The 13,498-nt window shown below is 39.7% G+C and overlaps 1 protein-coding gene across 3 annotated transcripts; it reads left to right on the forward strand.

Moving 5' to 3' along the window:
* Positions 1-1,327: 1,327 nt before the first annotated feature.
* On the forward strand, positions 1,328-13,282 carry zfat (zinc finger and AT hook domain containing). 3 transcript variants are annotated; one of them, XM_088307503.1, is made up of 24 exons: positions 1,328-1,539; positions 3,383-3,541; positions 4,329-4,478; positions 4,559-4,690; positions 4,867-4,974; positions 5,057-5,197; positions 5,286-5,359; positions 6,278-6,366; positions 6,510-6,578; positions 6,935-7,083; positions 7,211-7,302; positions 8,056-8,204; positions 8,285-9,107; positions 9,209-9,326; positions 10,005-10,237; positions 10,413-10,494; positions 10,668-10,781; positions 11,016-11,189; positions 11,338-11,426; positions 11,697-11,835; positions 12,007-12,110; positions 12,562-12,649; positions 12,730-12,836; positions 12,918-13,282. In XM_088307503.1, the coding sequence occupies exons 1-24, from the start codon at positions 1,521-1,523 to the stop codon at positions 13,101-13,103; spliced, it is 3,588 nt and encodes a 1,195-aa protein (XP_088163629.1). In that variant the 5' UTR covers positions 1,328-1,520; the 3' UTR covers positions 13,104-13,282. The 3 variants fall into 3 exon arrangements, with proteins under 3 accessions (XP_088163629.1, XP_088163630.1, XP_088163631.1); XM_088307504.1 differs by having other exon boundaries at positions 9,233-9,326; XM_088307505.1 differs by lacking the exons at positions 12,007-12,110; positions 12,562-12,649; positions 12,730-12,836; positions 12,918-13,282 and having other exon boundaries at positions 11,343-11,426; positions 11,697-11,836.
* The last annotated feature ends 216 nt before the right edge of the window (positions 13,283-13,498 follow it).

Below are 13,498 nucleotides of genomic sequence, written 5' to 3' on the forward strand. Positions count from 1 at the left end.
TAAGAGACTTCTGCGAATCTTAGCTGGTAATTTGACTCCACTCTTCATGAGCTAAATGTTCCGGTTGTCCCAAGTTTGTACGTGCGTTCTCCAGATGGCAATTTTCAGCTCCTGCCAAGATGTCCAATACAATTGAGATAAAGGCACATAGAAGCCACTACAGAATAGTCCAATGTTTATTTCTTGCTTGATTTTGATTTTTTTCTTATTTTTTTAAGCTATGTTTTTGGTCATCCTTTTTGCAAGACCTATGATCTGCGAGTGAAACCGAGCCTTCTGGCACTGGTCAGTGCGTTTCTCTCTTGGCTATCTTCACAGTCTTGAGATTTCATTAAACTATACAGATTCAAGACACCCAGTGCAGACGCAGCAGATCAGCTCCACAACAGAACAGAGCCTTCTACATATTTCACAATAGGCACAGTGTTCTTTTCTTGGTATGATTCATTTCTGAGTCTGTGAACAGAGCTGGAGTGCCTTGCCCAAAAGTTCCAGCTTTGTCCCATCTGTCCATAGAAAATTCTCCCAGAAGCTTTGCGGCGTTTCAACTTACACTTTGGATTTATTATATATATTTTTTGTAATGATTAATTTTCAACATTTTTGTCCTCCCTTTTATCTCCCACGAAGTCCACTTTGGCTCAAACAAAGACGGATGGTGTAATCACTTTCATTCTTTGGAGGTTGTTCTGGGCACTTTTGTTACCATTTGTATTATGTCTTGTCAATTTGTCATTATTTTCCCCCCTGTGGCCCCTTCTTGGGGATGGCTGCAGTCCCATGTACCTTAAATCTCTAAATAATATGTCCAACTGCGGCGGTACGGTGGCCTTAGTGCAGAGGTGCAGGGTTCGATACCAGCTCCAACCAGCCTGTGTGGAGTTTGCATGTTCTCCTTGTGCCTGTGTGGGTTTCCTCTGGGTACTCCAGTTTCCTCTCACATTTCAAAACATGCATGGCAGGTTGACACTCTAAATTGTCCCTGGGTGTGAATGTGAGCACGGAAGGTTCTAAGTCTTCGTGTGCCCTGCGATTGGCTGGCAACCAGTTCAGGGTGTACCCCCGCCTACTACCCGAAGACAGTTTTGGAAGGCTCCAGCAGGCCCGTGACCCTTGTGACCCTTGTACCAGTCAAATAAGACTTGAAGACACAAAAAAAAAAACTAGAAAAACACGTTATTGTCGTTGTTGTTAAGTGTTGCGTATAATAATTAATATTTTGAATATTGTAATTTCTTATGTAAACATTAGTGGGGCTGAATGAGCTCGACTCGCATAGATTTTAGACTCAAACTGCAGTGTAGTCCTCCCTTAACAGGGAGGCGCTATAAGTTGTCGGAGCAACAAGCCCGAGCCTATTCCGCAGGATAGGAGGACATGTTTCACACATTCGTCAGAAATTTATAATACTCGAAGTAAAAATATAGACTAAATTACATTTTAGGAATAATAGCCACTTTGATAGATACCTATACTGGTTAATAAATTGCTACACATTTTCTTCGAAGACGCGAAAGAAAATGGACGGACAACTAACAGGTATGATTTTACGTTAGCTTTACGTCGAATATGTTAGTCGGTGCTTACTGTTAGGCCGAGTCGACATAAACAAACTTGTCTTAATGGTCGCTGAAAGCTTTTTCTGTACACGCGAAAATTTCGCACGTCTTTCTTATTCCCCACTCACTTCATAAGACGTTTAATGTTCTAATAGCTGATAAAGTTTGTAAGTTTTGAGACACCGTGGCCGTCGTTGTGTGACGGCGCTTGATTGTCAAAAATGATTATTAGCTAATGGCAGAAAAGAGTCCTTTTGCAAACAAGGAGTCTACCTATCTATCCGCTGTTTCAACAGCAGCGACGATTTTTTTTTGCAAAAGCATAAGAGTTTTATAGTGATGTCGCATTCATTCTCATGGTTTGCGTGGTAGATTGCTTGAAGATACCGCTGTTGGAGGCGAGGCGAGGGGAGCGTCTGATATGTGAATAGATGAACAGCAGCTTCAAAAACATCAAATCATCCTTTCGGACAAAATATGTAAAACGGGTAACCTAAACACAAGCACGGGATGTTATTTAAAGGCAAGGCTGCAGTGATGATATAGCTGAAGTGAAAGTCAATAAAGTGAAATATGAGGGTCTACTAAATAAACAAATGAAGCAACTTGCACTGCAGCTATTAAGTTTTACCTGTAACTTTGCAGGAAGAATGAAACAAATTCACGTGGAACACTCATTTGTTTTGTCCATTTAGGAATGATGTATGAATAGCAAAGCCATTTTAAAATGTGTTTCTAATAATCCAAATCTAAATGAAATTGCACTCATGCTATATTACCCTTCATTTCTTGTTGTGAGGTTGACTCCATGAATTCTTTTACACCAATAACACATTTTTCATAAGATTGCAAGGGTATGAAGAGCTGCTGTGTGGTCTGGAACTTCCAGCAAATAACAGTCACAATCCGGAATCTTGGGCGACTGGTTAGCACATCCGCCTCACAGTGCAGAAGTTCTGGGTTTGAATCCAGGCTCTGGCGTTTGTATGTTATCCCTGTACCTGCATGTTTTTTCCTCCAGGTACTCTGGTTTCCTCACACATTCCATAAACACGGTTGGTTAATTGAACACTACGTGATTCTGAGTGTGGATGGTTGTTCATCTCTTTTTCCTGCGATTGGCTGGCAACCAAATAAAATACAATACCATACAAGCTTATTTATATAGCGCATTTCACAACAGCTGGAGCTATAACAAAACACTTTCCATCTGCCGTCATATAAATTAGCAGGTAATTAGAACACTCAGGGTGCAACCCGTCTACTATCCAAAGTCAGCTGGAATAGTCTCCAGCACGCCCGCGACCCTTGTGAGGCTAAGCGGTTCAGATAATAACCATCCATCCACTATCCGAGCTGCTTCTCCTCACCATGATCACAGGCGTCCTGGAGCATATCCTAGCTAGCTTCGGGCTGTAGGAGGGGTACACCCTGAACTGGTTGCCAGCCAGTCGCAGGGTTCAGAAAATAGACATATAGAATTCAGGATGCACAATCTGGGGTTTGACTATCGGCTCTGGCTTTCCGGGTGGAGCTTTAAAATTTTCCCCATGCTTGTGTCGGTTTTCCCGTTCCTCTAAATTTCCCCCCACACGCCCAGAACATGCAATCGAAGGTCTAACTTGGAGATAAGTGTGAATGAATGCTTATTTGCCTTGGAATTGGCTGACACGTATGTACTCCTCCTACTTCCCCAAGTCAGCTGTGACAGGTTCCAACACCACCTGCAACCCAAATAAGGACCAGTAGCGTTGACAATGAATGAATGGAAAGTCAATTCTCCATGTATCTGTCTCAAAATCTCATTCTTTCTGTCTCCCCAGCTGGTTCTGTGTTCATGTGTCGGCTCTGCAACCAGTTCTCTCCCAGTCACGCTCTGCTACTGGACCATTGCTCCCAGCTGCACCCACTTCAGGAGCCTCATGAAGACATCATTGTTGCACTAAAGCCCCTTGCAGGAGTGCCCTTGGAGACCTTAGCAGGTCAGATCAGGCTTATCTGGACTTCCTCATTCATTCATTGACATTTTCCTTTAAAGCAAATACAACACAAACATTATCCCAACTAAACTGCCTTTTTGCTGTACTATCAAAACAATGGTTAATAGAGCAAATGAAAGGTATGATTAAATCTATATATTTTCGTATTTATTGCTGTTCAATGTTCCTGGTTGATGAAAAGAATGATTTAGTACATTGTCTGCAGGGTATCATTTTTTTAAAGTCAAAAGATCAAACCAGTTTTAGCAATTCTAAAATTAAAATTAGTCACACCAACCAAACCCTGTGTATCTTTTGCCATGGCAAGGCATCAAAACGAATTCCTTGATTTATTTTATTTTTTTGTGGTACAGGTTCTTGGTAATAAATCTTATTCCGACACTTACAGCTCTGTTTGACGAGCGTGCTTTGTACGTGTTATTGTTAATCATTTCGCTAGTTTGTGTGTTCGATATTAGCATAATGCCACAGAGGCTATTAGCATCTTGACATGCCTCAACTTCAAGTTTTACCCCCCCATCTGTACAGCCCAATGGTCTAGAATATTCAAATCAATAATTTAGAACATTGGATTTGTATTACAGTATATGAACATGTGGACAAATAGAAACAATGTTAATAATATATAACGATGATTTATCTACCTATCAGTCCGTTGCCACTTCTTTGTTATTTCTTGCTTAAAGATACCAATTCCCAAATAAAAATTCTCTTGAACTTAAATTTGATCTTGAAAAAATTTGGTCTTAATTGTATGTGGTCTGCACAGAGAGCTCAGTAAAGCGAAAACGAGGACGACCAAAAGGCTCGACCAACAAAGAACTCACATGTCGGAGGGATGCGAAAGAAGGCTACACGCAGACCCCAGAAGACAAAGTCCAAAGACAAGAAGGGCAGAAAGAGGAAGTAGACAAACAAGGTAACGCACTTAATGGCAGGATTGATCGTACGGATAGAACGTAATCTGCTCTTCAAATTGTATGCCAATTCCTCTGCTAGGTGACGACAGCGCAATATCTGGGCTCAAATGCAAGGACTGCCATCGTTTGTTCAGCAACAGACGGCAGATCGTCAAACACATCTGCCTCAAAGCACAGTATGAGGAGGAGGAAGATGAGGACGATGACACAAGTAAGGAAAAAATAAACCAAAAATAGCGTAACATGAAATTTTAAAATGTCACATCCAAGCATCCTTCAATATAATTGATTGCCAAGGCAGAAAACTAATTCCTTACTAATGTAAAAAAATAAAATACAAATGTATTCGGAAACACAAGACGTACGTCTAATTTGCATGCTTTTCAGGCAGCATTTGCAGAGGCCCTGAGGATTCCGAAAATTTGGACCCTCTAGGACCAGATAAAAAACAAAAGCAACAAACCCCTAAAGGATTAGGGATGGAGAGAAGAAAGGGTAACCACTCCTTCAGCATGAGTATTTTCCAAATGAAAGAAGTCATGTTAATTTAGAGCCTAGTCTTGTTCTCTGTGTGAAGGAAGGAAGAATTGTCAGTATAACAAGAAGAGTCAAATGCTTTCTGACGGGGAAAGTGTCACCGCTAAAGAAGATGGACTTGCGGCAGGAAGCAAAAAAAGTGTCATCAATGTTTTTCTCACCGAAGACGTGTCCCTCCCAGGTCAGTCTTGTATTTTTAACTGCTGTTTGTACTTCTGGCTATGTGGGTGAGAGTACATTTTGAATTTTGTAAACTCTTAATACCGCAGGGGTTATTAAGATGATTCCAGTCGAGAACATCTTTTCAGATCCGGAGCGTGAAAACATTCTGGATGAGTCTCAGGTGAGTCTGATTGTGTACTGTATGCAGGTTATCTACCTCCCACCACTACATGAGGAAATGTGTCCTTCCGCAAGCCATAGGGCTATCTCTGACCACCTGACTTCTGACAAGTGACGCTATCTAATTATTTTTTACCGGCTTAAAGGGAAATTCAACCCCAAAATGTTCTTTACAAGAAAATGTTCTAATTGACATTTTGCTTCATATTGCGTTTATGGAATATGAGTTAAGCGGTAAAATCCGTCCGTTTTTGTACATCTGAGGGGCCGGCCATTTTGCCACTTGATGTCGACTAAAAATGACATCATAATTGCTTCAGTCTCAGATAACGACCAATCATGGTTCAGCTTCAGAGAACAGGTGAGCTGTCATTGATCGTTACCTGAGCCCTGATCGACTGTGACGTAATTTTCAGTCGACAGAATGTGACAAAATGGCCGCCCCTGAGATGGCTAAAAATGGGTGGATTATGCACAATCAGAATCCCTTGATTACAACTTTACACTAATGAAGGCGCATAAAATCTATTATTGGAAAGAATATTTTCGGGTTGACTTCTCCTTTAGTCACCATGACCTGTCATAAAATGCACGTTGTGTGCACAATCCTTTCACTGTTGGGGCTCTCATCATTACATTTAAATTGCTTTTTTTTTTTTTTGCTTCGTCTTTATTTACTTTCTGCCTTTTTTTTTTTTATTACCACAGCACACCTGCCTTTTACTAGTCCTCTCTGACCAATGACTGTATTTAATATCTATTGAGAAAATTAGGAAAAACCCAAACCTGCAGTGTGTCATGATGGAAATATAATTGCATTTGTAAAGCTAAAAAAAATAACAGCAACAATAAAAACAATATGTTGCATCATATTTCATTCTATGGTTGTGCCAATCATTATTTTGTTGGGGACATCCAGGTCACAGCAGTTTCTCAGGGTGAACCAGTAGACATTGCAAGTCAGTCTGCAGCCAGTATTGAAGTCCCCAAAGCAGAGCAGGGCTCAAGGTACTGGAATCATCTGCCAACATAAGAGAAATGGATTTAAATAAGATACATAGTCAGGATTTGTTTCATTTCATTTTATGCATGAAAAAGTAGCATGCAGCATTTGACATTTTCTGTTCATTTTTGCTTTATTCCAACTGTAGTTCTGACAAAACAGAAACAACACCAGGAAAAGGCTTTCAGGAATATTCCATCAAGCAAGATATTCCCACGTATGTAAACCCGTATAGTTATTATTACTTCTTTTTAACATCCATTACTTAATTTGGAGGTCTACCTTGCTATTCCTACAATGTACGGACATGGTTCAAGACACAATGTTGAACAACTCTTAAATGAATGATTTAATGAATCAGTCATGGGCTTGGATTTAATTTCACGAGAATTATGGACTTGGTCATTGACTGAGCCGTAATGCACATGCATCTATTACTTTACATAAGATTACACTTATAGTCATGAATAGATTAATAAAAGAGAACTAGTAGCATAGACATCAGTTTCTCATTTGACACAGCAGTGGTGATACAGTTGGTCAGCATGATAATAGAACTTTCTCTCTCCTCAGTTTACTTCCGAGCCAACTGAAAGTTTTTGGCTGCGAGGTCTGTAATAAAATCTTTAAGTTTCGACACTCGCTAATGTCCCACCTCAGGACGCACACCCAAGAGAAACCCTTTAAGTGTCCACACTGTGACTATGCCTCTGCCATTAAAGGTACACCAAATACTTATTTTTCCATCCTATATACGGTTGTATTGAATTCATAATTTCGATTAGAAAAAAACATAAAATAAACAGATTCTTTATTTTATAAATTCTCTGCCCCTTTTTTTGTCTTAAGCCAACCTGAATGTTCACCTAAGGAAGCACACTGGAGAGAACTTCAGTTGCCAACAGTGTTCCTTCAAATGCCTCAACCCAGGACACCTCAAGGTTTGATTTAATATTTGTGTTGATACTCTTTTGCGGGTTTGACTGAAGCCTTTTTATGCATTTTTTTTAGAGAGACAGTAGAAATAGCGGTTTACATATTGGCTTCACAGTTGAGAGTTCCCGTGTTTGTATCTTCGGCTCAGAACCTCTTGCGTGGAATGCAATGCTACAACAATAAATGTGATGCCACAATATTTTTTATATTGTTATTTGCTCTCAACAATGCTGAATGACGTTACAATGTGGTTCACCACAAAGTATGATGCGCTACAGGCACTTACATTTGTTAACGAAATTGTGCAGAGCGGGGTTGGTGCGTGGAAATCACCTGTTGCGATAAATCCATAAATCATATTTTCAAGTAGGTCTCCTGGTATATTCTGTGAAATGCATCTTTCTTTTTTTATTGGGCTGAATTTCTTGTGTTGACTCCTCCCTGGACCTTTTCACCATTGCAAATAAACTCTTTTTTTTTATTACTAATTTTGGTTACTTTTGTTTAATATGGGCATTACACGAGCAAGACAATTGCAATCTTGACATGCATAAAGAGTCAGTCATTGACGGATGTATGGGAGAGATCACTTTTCAAAATAAAATATTTTTCAGCCGTGGATAATAAATAAACTGGAAGTATTGTAGCGTTGTAGTATGATGCATCGGTGGCAGCAGATTTTTACATGTTGTATCAGATGGTTTTATAAGCACGATAAACTTGTACAAGTCTGACTCTGCCATTTGTTTGTCCTATAGGTCCACATTGAACGAGTTCATTTGAAAGTGAAGCAGCATTGCAGTTTTTGTCAAAAGAAGTACTCCGATGTGAAGAACTTGATCAAACATATAGAAAAGAGTCATGATCTCAACGACCCGGACATCTATAAAAGCTACCAACAACTGAGGTTTTTTTTTAATTTATTTATTTTATTTTATTTATTTTTTTATTGTATCCACAGCTAATCAGTTTATTTTGTTTTTCCAGTCTAAAGACTCGTCAGGGCCTCAGACAACTCCTCTACCACTGTCCCACCTGCAGTCGCTGCTTTAAGAACCAGACGGAACGCGAACGCCACTTACTGGTCCACGGGCCTCAGCGGCCTTTCGTCTGCTTGCTGTGTGACCACGCCAGAACCAGCCTCGCCACCCTCGCCGCTCATGTCAGGAAGCATCCCTTCTTGTACGTGTGCTGCACATGTCAGAGAGCGTTTGTCAGCAGTCAGAGACTCAGGAGGCACCTCACGGACGATCACCCTGAGCTGGAGCAAGAACAGGCATTCGGCGAGTCTATTAAAAGCAGCTTCTACCTGATGAATGGTGGTCAAGTCTTGTCGGCAGACGAAGAAAGAGATGGAAAAGAGGGACGTTTGAACATGGAGGGAAGCACAGAGGTGGGAGATGAGAGCAGGGAAGAGGTGATAAGATCTAGTCAAGCTGTTGCGGAGTGGAGGGATGCTGAAGGTGAGTCGCGGAAAGCGGCCGCACTGGAAGATGCGCAGCAAGAAAAGGAGGATATTGAAAGTCAGGGTGAAGGATGTACTCAAAAACTGGAAAGCAAAACTGACCCTGAGACACAGAAGGAAATGTGTGTTGAGTCGTCGACAACGACACACGCATGCACACCCTCTGTAGATACCAATAACCAAGGAGACACCCCTTACTCGGAAGACACGACCACGACTGCAAACATTCAATTGGCCAATGATAACGCATGTGCCATGAACTCTGAAGTGACCAATCATAGCCCACAAACTCATTCGCCTTCAGTACCTTCAAAGGAAAACATCCAAACTACACAATCAGATAAGGTAAATTTTTATGACCTGGTTTTGTGCGACACCATTTTCTACGTTACTTGAACATCATAGAATACAATTGGTCAACTTTTTGCCCCGCTTATATCTTACAGGACTTCCAACTATGTGCATTCCAGCAGGTGTTGTCATCACTTCCCAAGACTCCTCTTGATATGGAGAGTTTCCAGCGGATCAGGAAAATGTATGGAGACCGGGAATGTCAATACTGTGGTGAGATGAGAGAATGACCTGCTGCTTTTATTTGATTAACCATGATAAGGCTCCGTTTGGACTGACAACTGTTGTTGATTTATTTATTTTAATTGTCGATATAATTTGGAGTGGCGTAAATGTACACTGCTTCTTTTCCGATATTTTCCCCTTATGGTACTTAATAAAGTACAAAATATAACTCGTCAGGAAGCAGTGCAGTTCTATAACACTGCTGACCACAAACATTAAAAATAAACGTTAAATAGAGAGTAATCTATTAATCGACAACTAATCGGTTATCGAATTCATTGATCATTATTTTTGATAATTGCTTCATCATTCAAGAGACCTAAAATGGTCCAAATCCTCAGAATTTCAGCATTCAGTATTCTCTGATTTCTTCAGTCCTCTATGAAAGCCAAATGATTATTATTGTGTTGAATCAAGATACGATATTTATAACCATCTGCTTTTACTTTGGGGAAAAAATACTCTGCATTTTACTCAATTTCTATAATTTTTTTCAGAGTTTTGAAAAGTTGATTCACCACATGCATATGTGTCATGGCATATATGATCTTCTGCAGCGATACTTTTCTAGTTGTCTTTGTGAATGTAGGAATTATGATGCAGTTCTTGTAATCTTTCTCTGTAAATTGTTCTAATGGTTGAAATTGCTTTTTGTATTCCCTATAGGGAAACTGTTCTGGTACAAAGTCCACTATAACGCCCATGTACGCACACACACCAAGGAGCACCTGCACTATTGCTCAAAGTGCAACTACTCGTCCATCACCAAAAGCTCTTTAAAGCGGCACCTGATTCAGAAGCACAGCGGCTTGCTGCTGCCATGTTCTAGTCCGGGATGTAAATACACCACACCTGACAAATACAAACTACAAGCCCATCAGAGGACTCATCAAAAAGAGGTAACAAACCATCCAATTATATTGCCAGTAGATCTCAGATCCCATTACGGCATTACATTACATTGTATTCGTGGAATATGAGTACCTTTGCCTTGTTTATCATTTTACTATTAAATAAATTGCCTGGTATCTTTTTTTTTTTAATTAAATGCCTCTATTTTTGCTCTGATTGCAGAGAAGGAGTGCACCGTGTCCCATCTGCCATCAAAGCTATCCAGAGCACAGACTTAAACAACACATCCGAATATCCCACCCTGGTAAAAGACACACCAATACAGTGGCAGAACCCATGTACCAGTCTAACATATTTGCTGATGTAAAATGTCATTTGAATTAATGTCTGTTGTCGTTACTCCACTTTGCTGTAACATCTGTAGCCTTCTAAATATTGGACTTCACTTGGAGTGTTGTTTGATTGTGTGTTGAACAGATGCATTACCAGTTAAAGGGCAGATGGTGAAGCGAGCAGAGAAGTGCCCATACTGCGACGCTTACTACCTCAAGAACAGCAGTGAATTTCAGCAGCACATCTGGGCCCACCAAGGTAAGACGTCTCCCTACCTTTTGACACCAATATACGGTACCTGTGCTGATTGACTCATTAAATCTCACGTAAAGGACAATTCAGGTTAATGAAACTTAACATCATATTCCTGAAAATACAATTTTGTGTGGTCAAATACAAGAGTTGTATAAAATATTCTGCCTTTACCAAGTTCATGCTCAGTTTTTGACATTTTTCGACATAATTGTTCATTTCATTTCATTTCATTTGCAGGTGTGAAACCATTTGTCTGCAATATTTGTGACTACGCGTGCCGCAACAGGAATAACTTGAAAAATCACATGAACCGACATAACAAGGAAAGATGTCACATATGTGACCTGTGTGGTAAAACGTTTAAATCCAAGGTGTCGTTGAAGAGCCACAGACTGAGCCACACTGACCAAGGTACGTCTTACACTCCTCTCTACCATTACAAGTCCGTAACATTGTTTTCTTTAATTTACTTATACATTAATATTGGTCAACATGTTTTCTTAAGAATTTTTGATGAATGAGTTATTGTTTTTTTTCTTCCTTTTTTTTTTTAATCAAGGGAAGCAGTTCAAATGTTCAGAGTGCGACTTCAGTTCAGTTTTCAAGGCGCCTTTGGTCAGACACATGGAGCAGCATGCTAAATTTAAGGTCAGAATCGTTTTTCGTCCTCAATGCGAAGGATTACCTAGGCTCTGCTGCTTTCATACACAAAATAAAAAGTACAAAGTGCAACCACAAGATCCTAGGAGCAAAAAAAGCAAAAACAATCTTTCATCATTATTATTTTTCAATTAGTTTTCACTAAAATGAAAAAATTTATTGAGAAAAGAATGAAAACAATTGAATGTTGCACCACAGACGCCAAAAGCCTGTCACAAATTTCATGTACAGTACTTGACTTCCTTTGCTTGTTTGCAGCCATTTCAATGTGCACACTGCCTCTACTTCTGCAATACAACCGGCCCTCTGAAACGACACTACAAGACAAAACACCCAGACCAGGATTATCAAAATGTCAGAGAAGGTCTCTCCGACGCAGAGTATTCCACACAACAAGGTTTGAATTTAAGTTTCTGACTTTTAGTTCAGTGACAGGCTTTTTATTTATTTATTATTATTTTATATATATATTATGGACTGCCTGAAATGCTTTTCTGTTGAATTTTTATACTACACAAAAAGTGTTCCGAGAATAAATGTCTGTGATTTTGTCTCTGTCCACATTTAGGCACCAAATGCCCTGAATGTAGTTTTGTTTATGGCACCAAATGGGAGCTGAATCGACACATTAAGAAGAAGCATGCTTCAAAAGTGGTGGAATGCACGTGGGAGGTACAAATACATTTTTGATAAACGTGCTCATGTTGTTCCAGTTCGAGAGGTTCTAATTTCACTAGGGATAGACCAATTATCTGTGCCAATATTTGGCATTTTGACAAATCAGCATCTGCCTTTTTGAAAAGCTAATGGACCATAATAATTCCATTGAGAACTGTGTTAACTTCAAAGAAAAATGTATCTGAATTTGTAAACTTTACATGACATTCTGCACCTTTAGTTTTTGTTGGAAATCAAAACAAAGATAAGTGAAATTTTAACATTTCTGCCATTTCAAAATTTTGGAGGACGTCATTTATTATGGAAAACTACAGAGAGCTACTGTTTAAGTTTTCATTTCACTTTTTAAGATATGCTAATAACCTTGGGAGCTCCCTGAACTTTAAATTTTGATATGTATTGTCAAAAATGTACAATAATAAAATATGTGTGGATCCACATTCAGGTGGAAGAGACGGTAGAGAGCGAATACGTCCCGTTGGAGCAAGAAGAGGAGTTGACAGAAGAACATGTAGCCGCCCTACAGGACAATGGTGATTGTAGAAGAACTGTGTAAGCAAAATAACAATTAACTGGCTTTTAACAGTTGTCGTTTGTGATTGTGTGTATGCAGGGACCAATCATATTCTTCAGCAGATTGTTGAGTTCCGTTCAGAAACTCAGGACACCATCACATCTATGGTCGCCATGGCTACCGGCAGTGTTGCTGTGGTTGAACAGGTAAACAGCATTCTGTGTAACACAGGGGGTCATGGCCCCGAAAAATATCATGTTGATTTCGAGTCACGGTTGCATTTGCAGGTGACCGATGAGGAGGGCGGCGACCACCAGTTGATGGTTGTCAACGCAGAAGGGGATCTTTCTGGCGAGCAGGTGATGGTGGTGGAGCAGGGACATGAACTGGAGGCGCTGACGGTCCTCACTCAAGATGACAAAGCTCATCACTTTATTGTCTATGTAGAGGAACAGACTGTGGAAATCAACTAGTAATGCTTGCATTTTGTAATAGATTGTCAATATCTTTGAATTATCCATAACTACATATTTGGACATCATACAAAAATAAAGAAGAAGAAGGGCAGTGTGAATTGTTCCACAGGTTAATAATTTATCATTAAATGTAAAATACTTTAATGCAACGCCTTTTAATAAAAACCTGTCTTGTACTGTTTGCGTTTCACGTGGTTTTATTTACTAATTGAAACTGAAATACTATTCACATGAATAGCATATTTCGCTGTAAAAGTTAAAAAGACTACAGTTCATGCAACGCTCCAATGTCACTTTTCTGTCTACTGAGACATTTCATACAGTTTGCCACTTTTTTATTTACACGATGGGCAACTGCATCTTAATAAATTAGAAGGCAGTATGGAATGTCA

This window comes from Idiotropiscis lumnitzeri, chromosome 10 (genome assembly GCF_059441095.1).
Source record: "Idiotropiscis lumnitzeri isolate Australia: NSW breed Sydney's pygmy pipehorse chromosome 10, RoL_Ilum_1.0, whole genome shotgun sequence".
Lineage (NCBI taxonomy): Eukaryota > Metazoa > Chordata > Actinopteri > Syngnathiformes > Syngnathidae > Idiotropiscis > Idiotropiscis lumnitzeri.

What these genes read in the sequence shown, in the direction of transcription:
- zfat (XM_088307503.1), top strand. An exon ending in AGAGGACTCATCAAAAAGAG is followed by an intron (nt 10,238 to 10,412) that starts GTAACAAACCAT and finishes CTCTGATTGCAG; the next exon opens with AGAAGGAGTGCACCGTGTCC. An exon ending in CATCCGAATATCCCACCCTG is followed by an intron (nt 10,495 to 10,667) that starts GTAAAAGACACA and finishes TGTGTTGAACAG; the next exon opens with ATGCATTACCAGTTAAAGGG.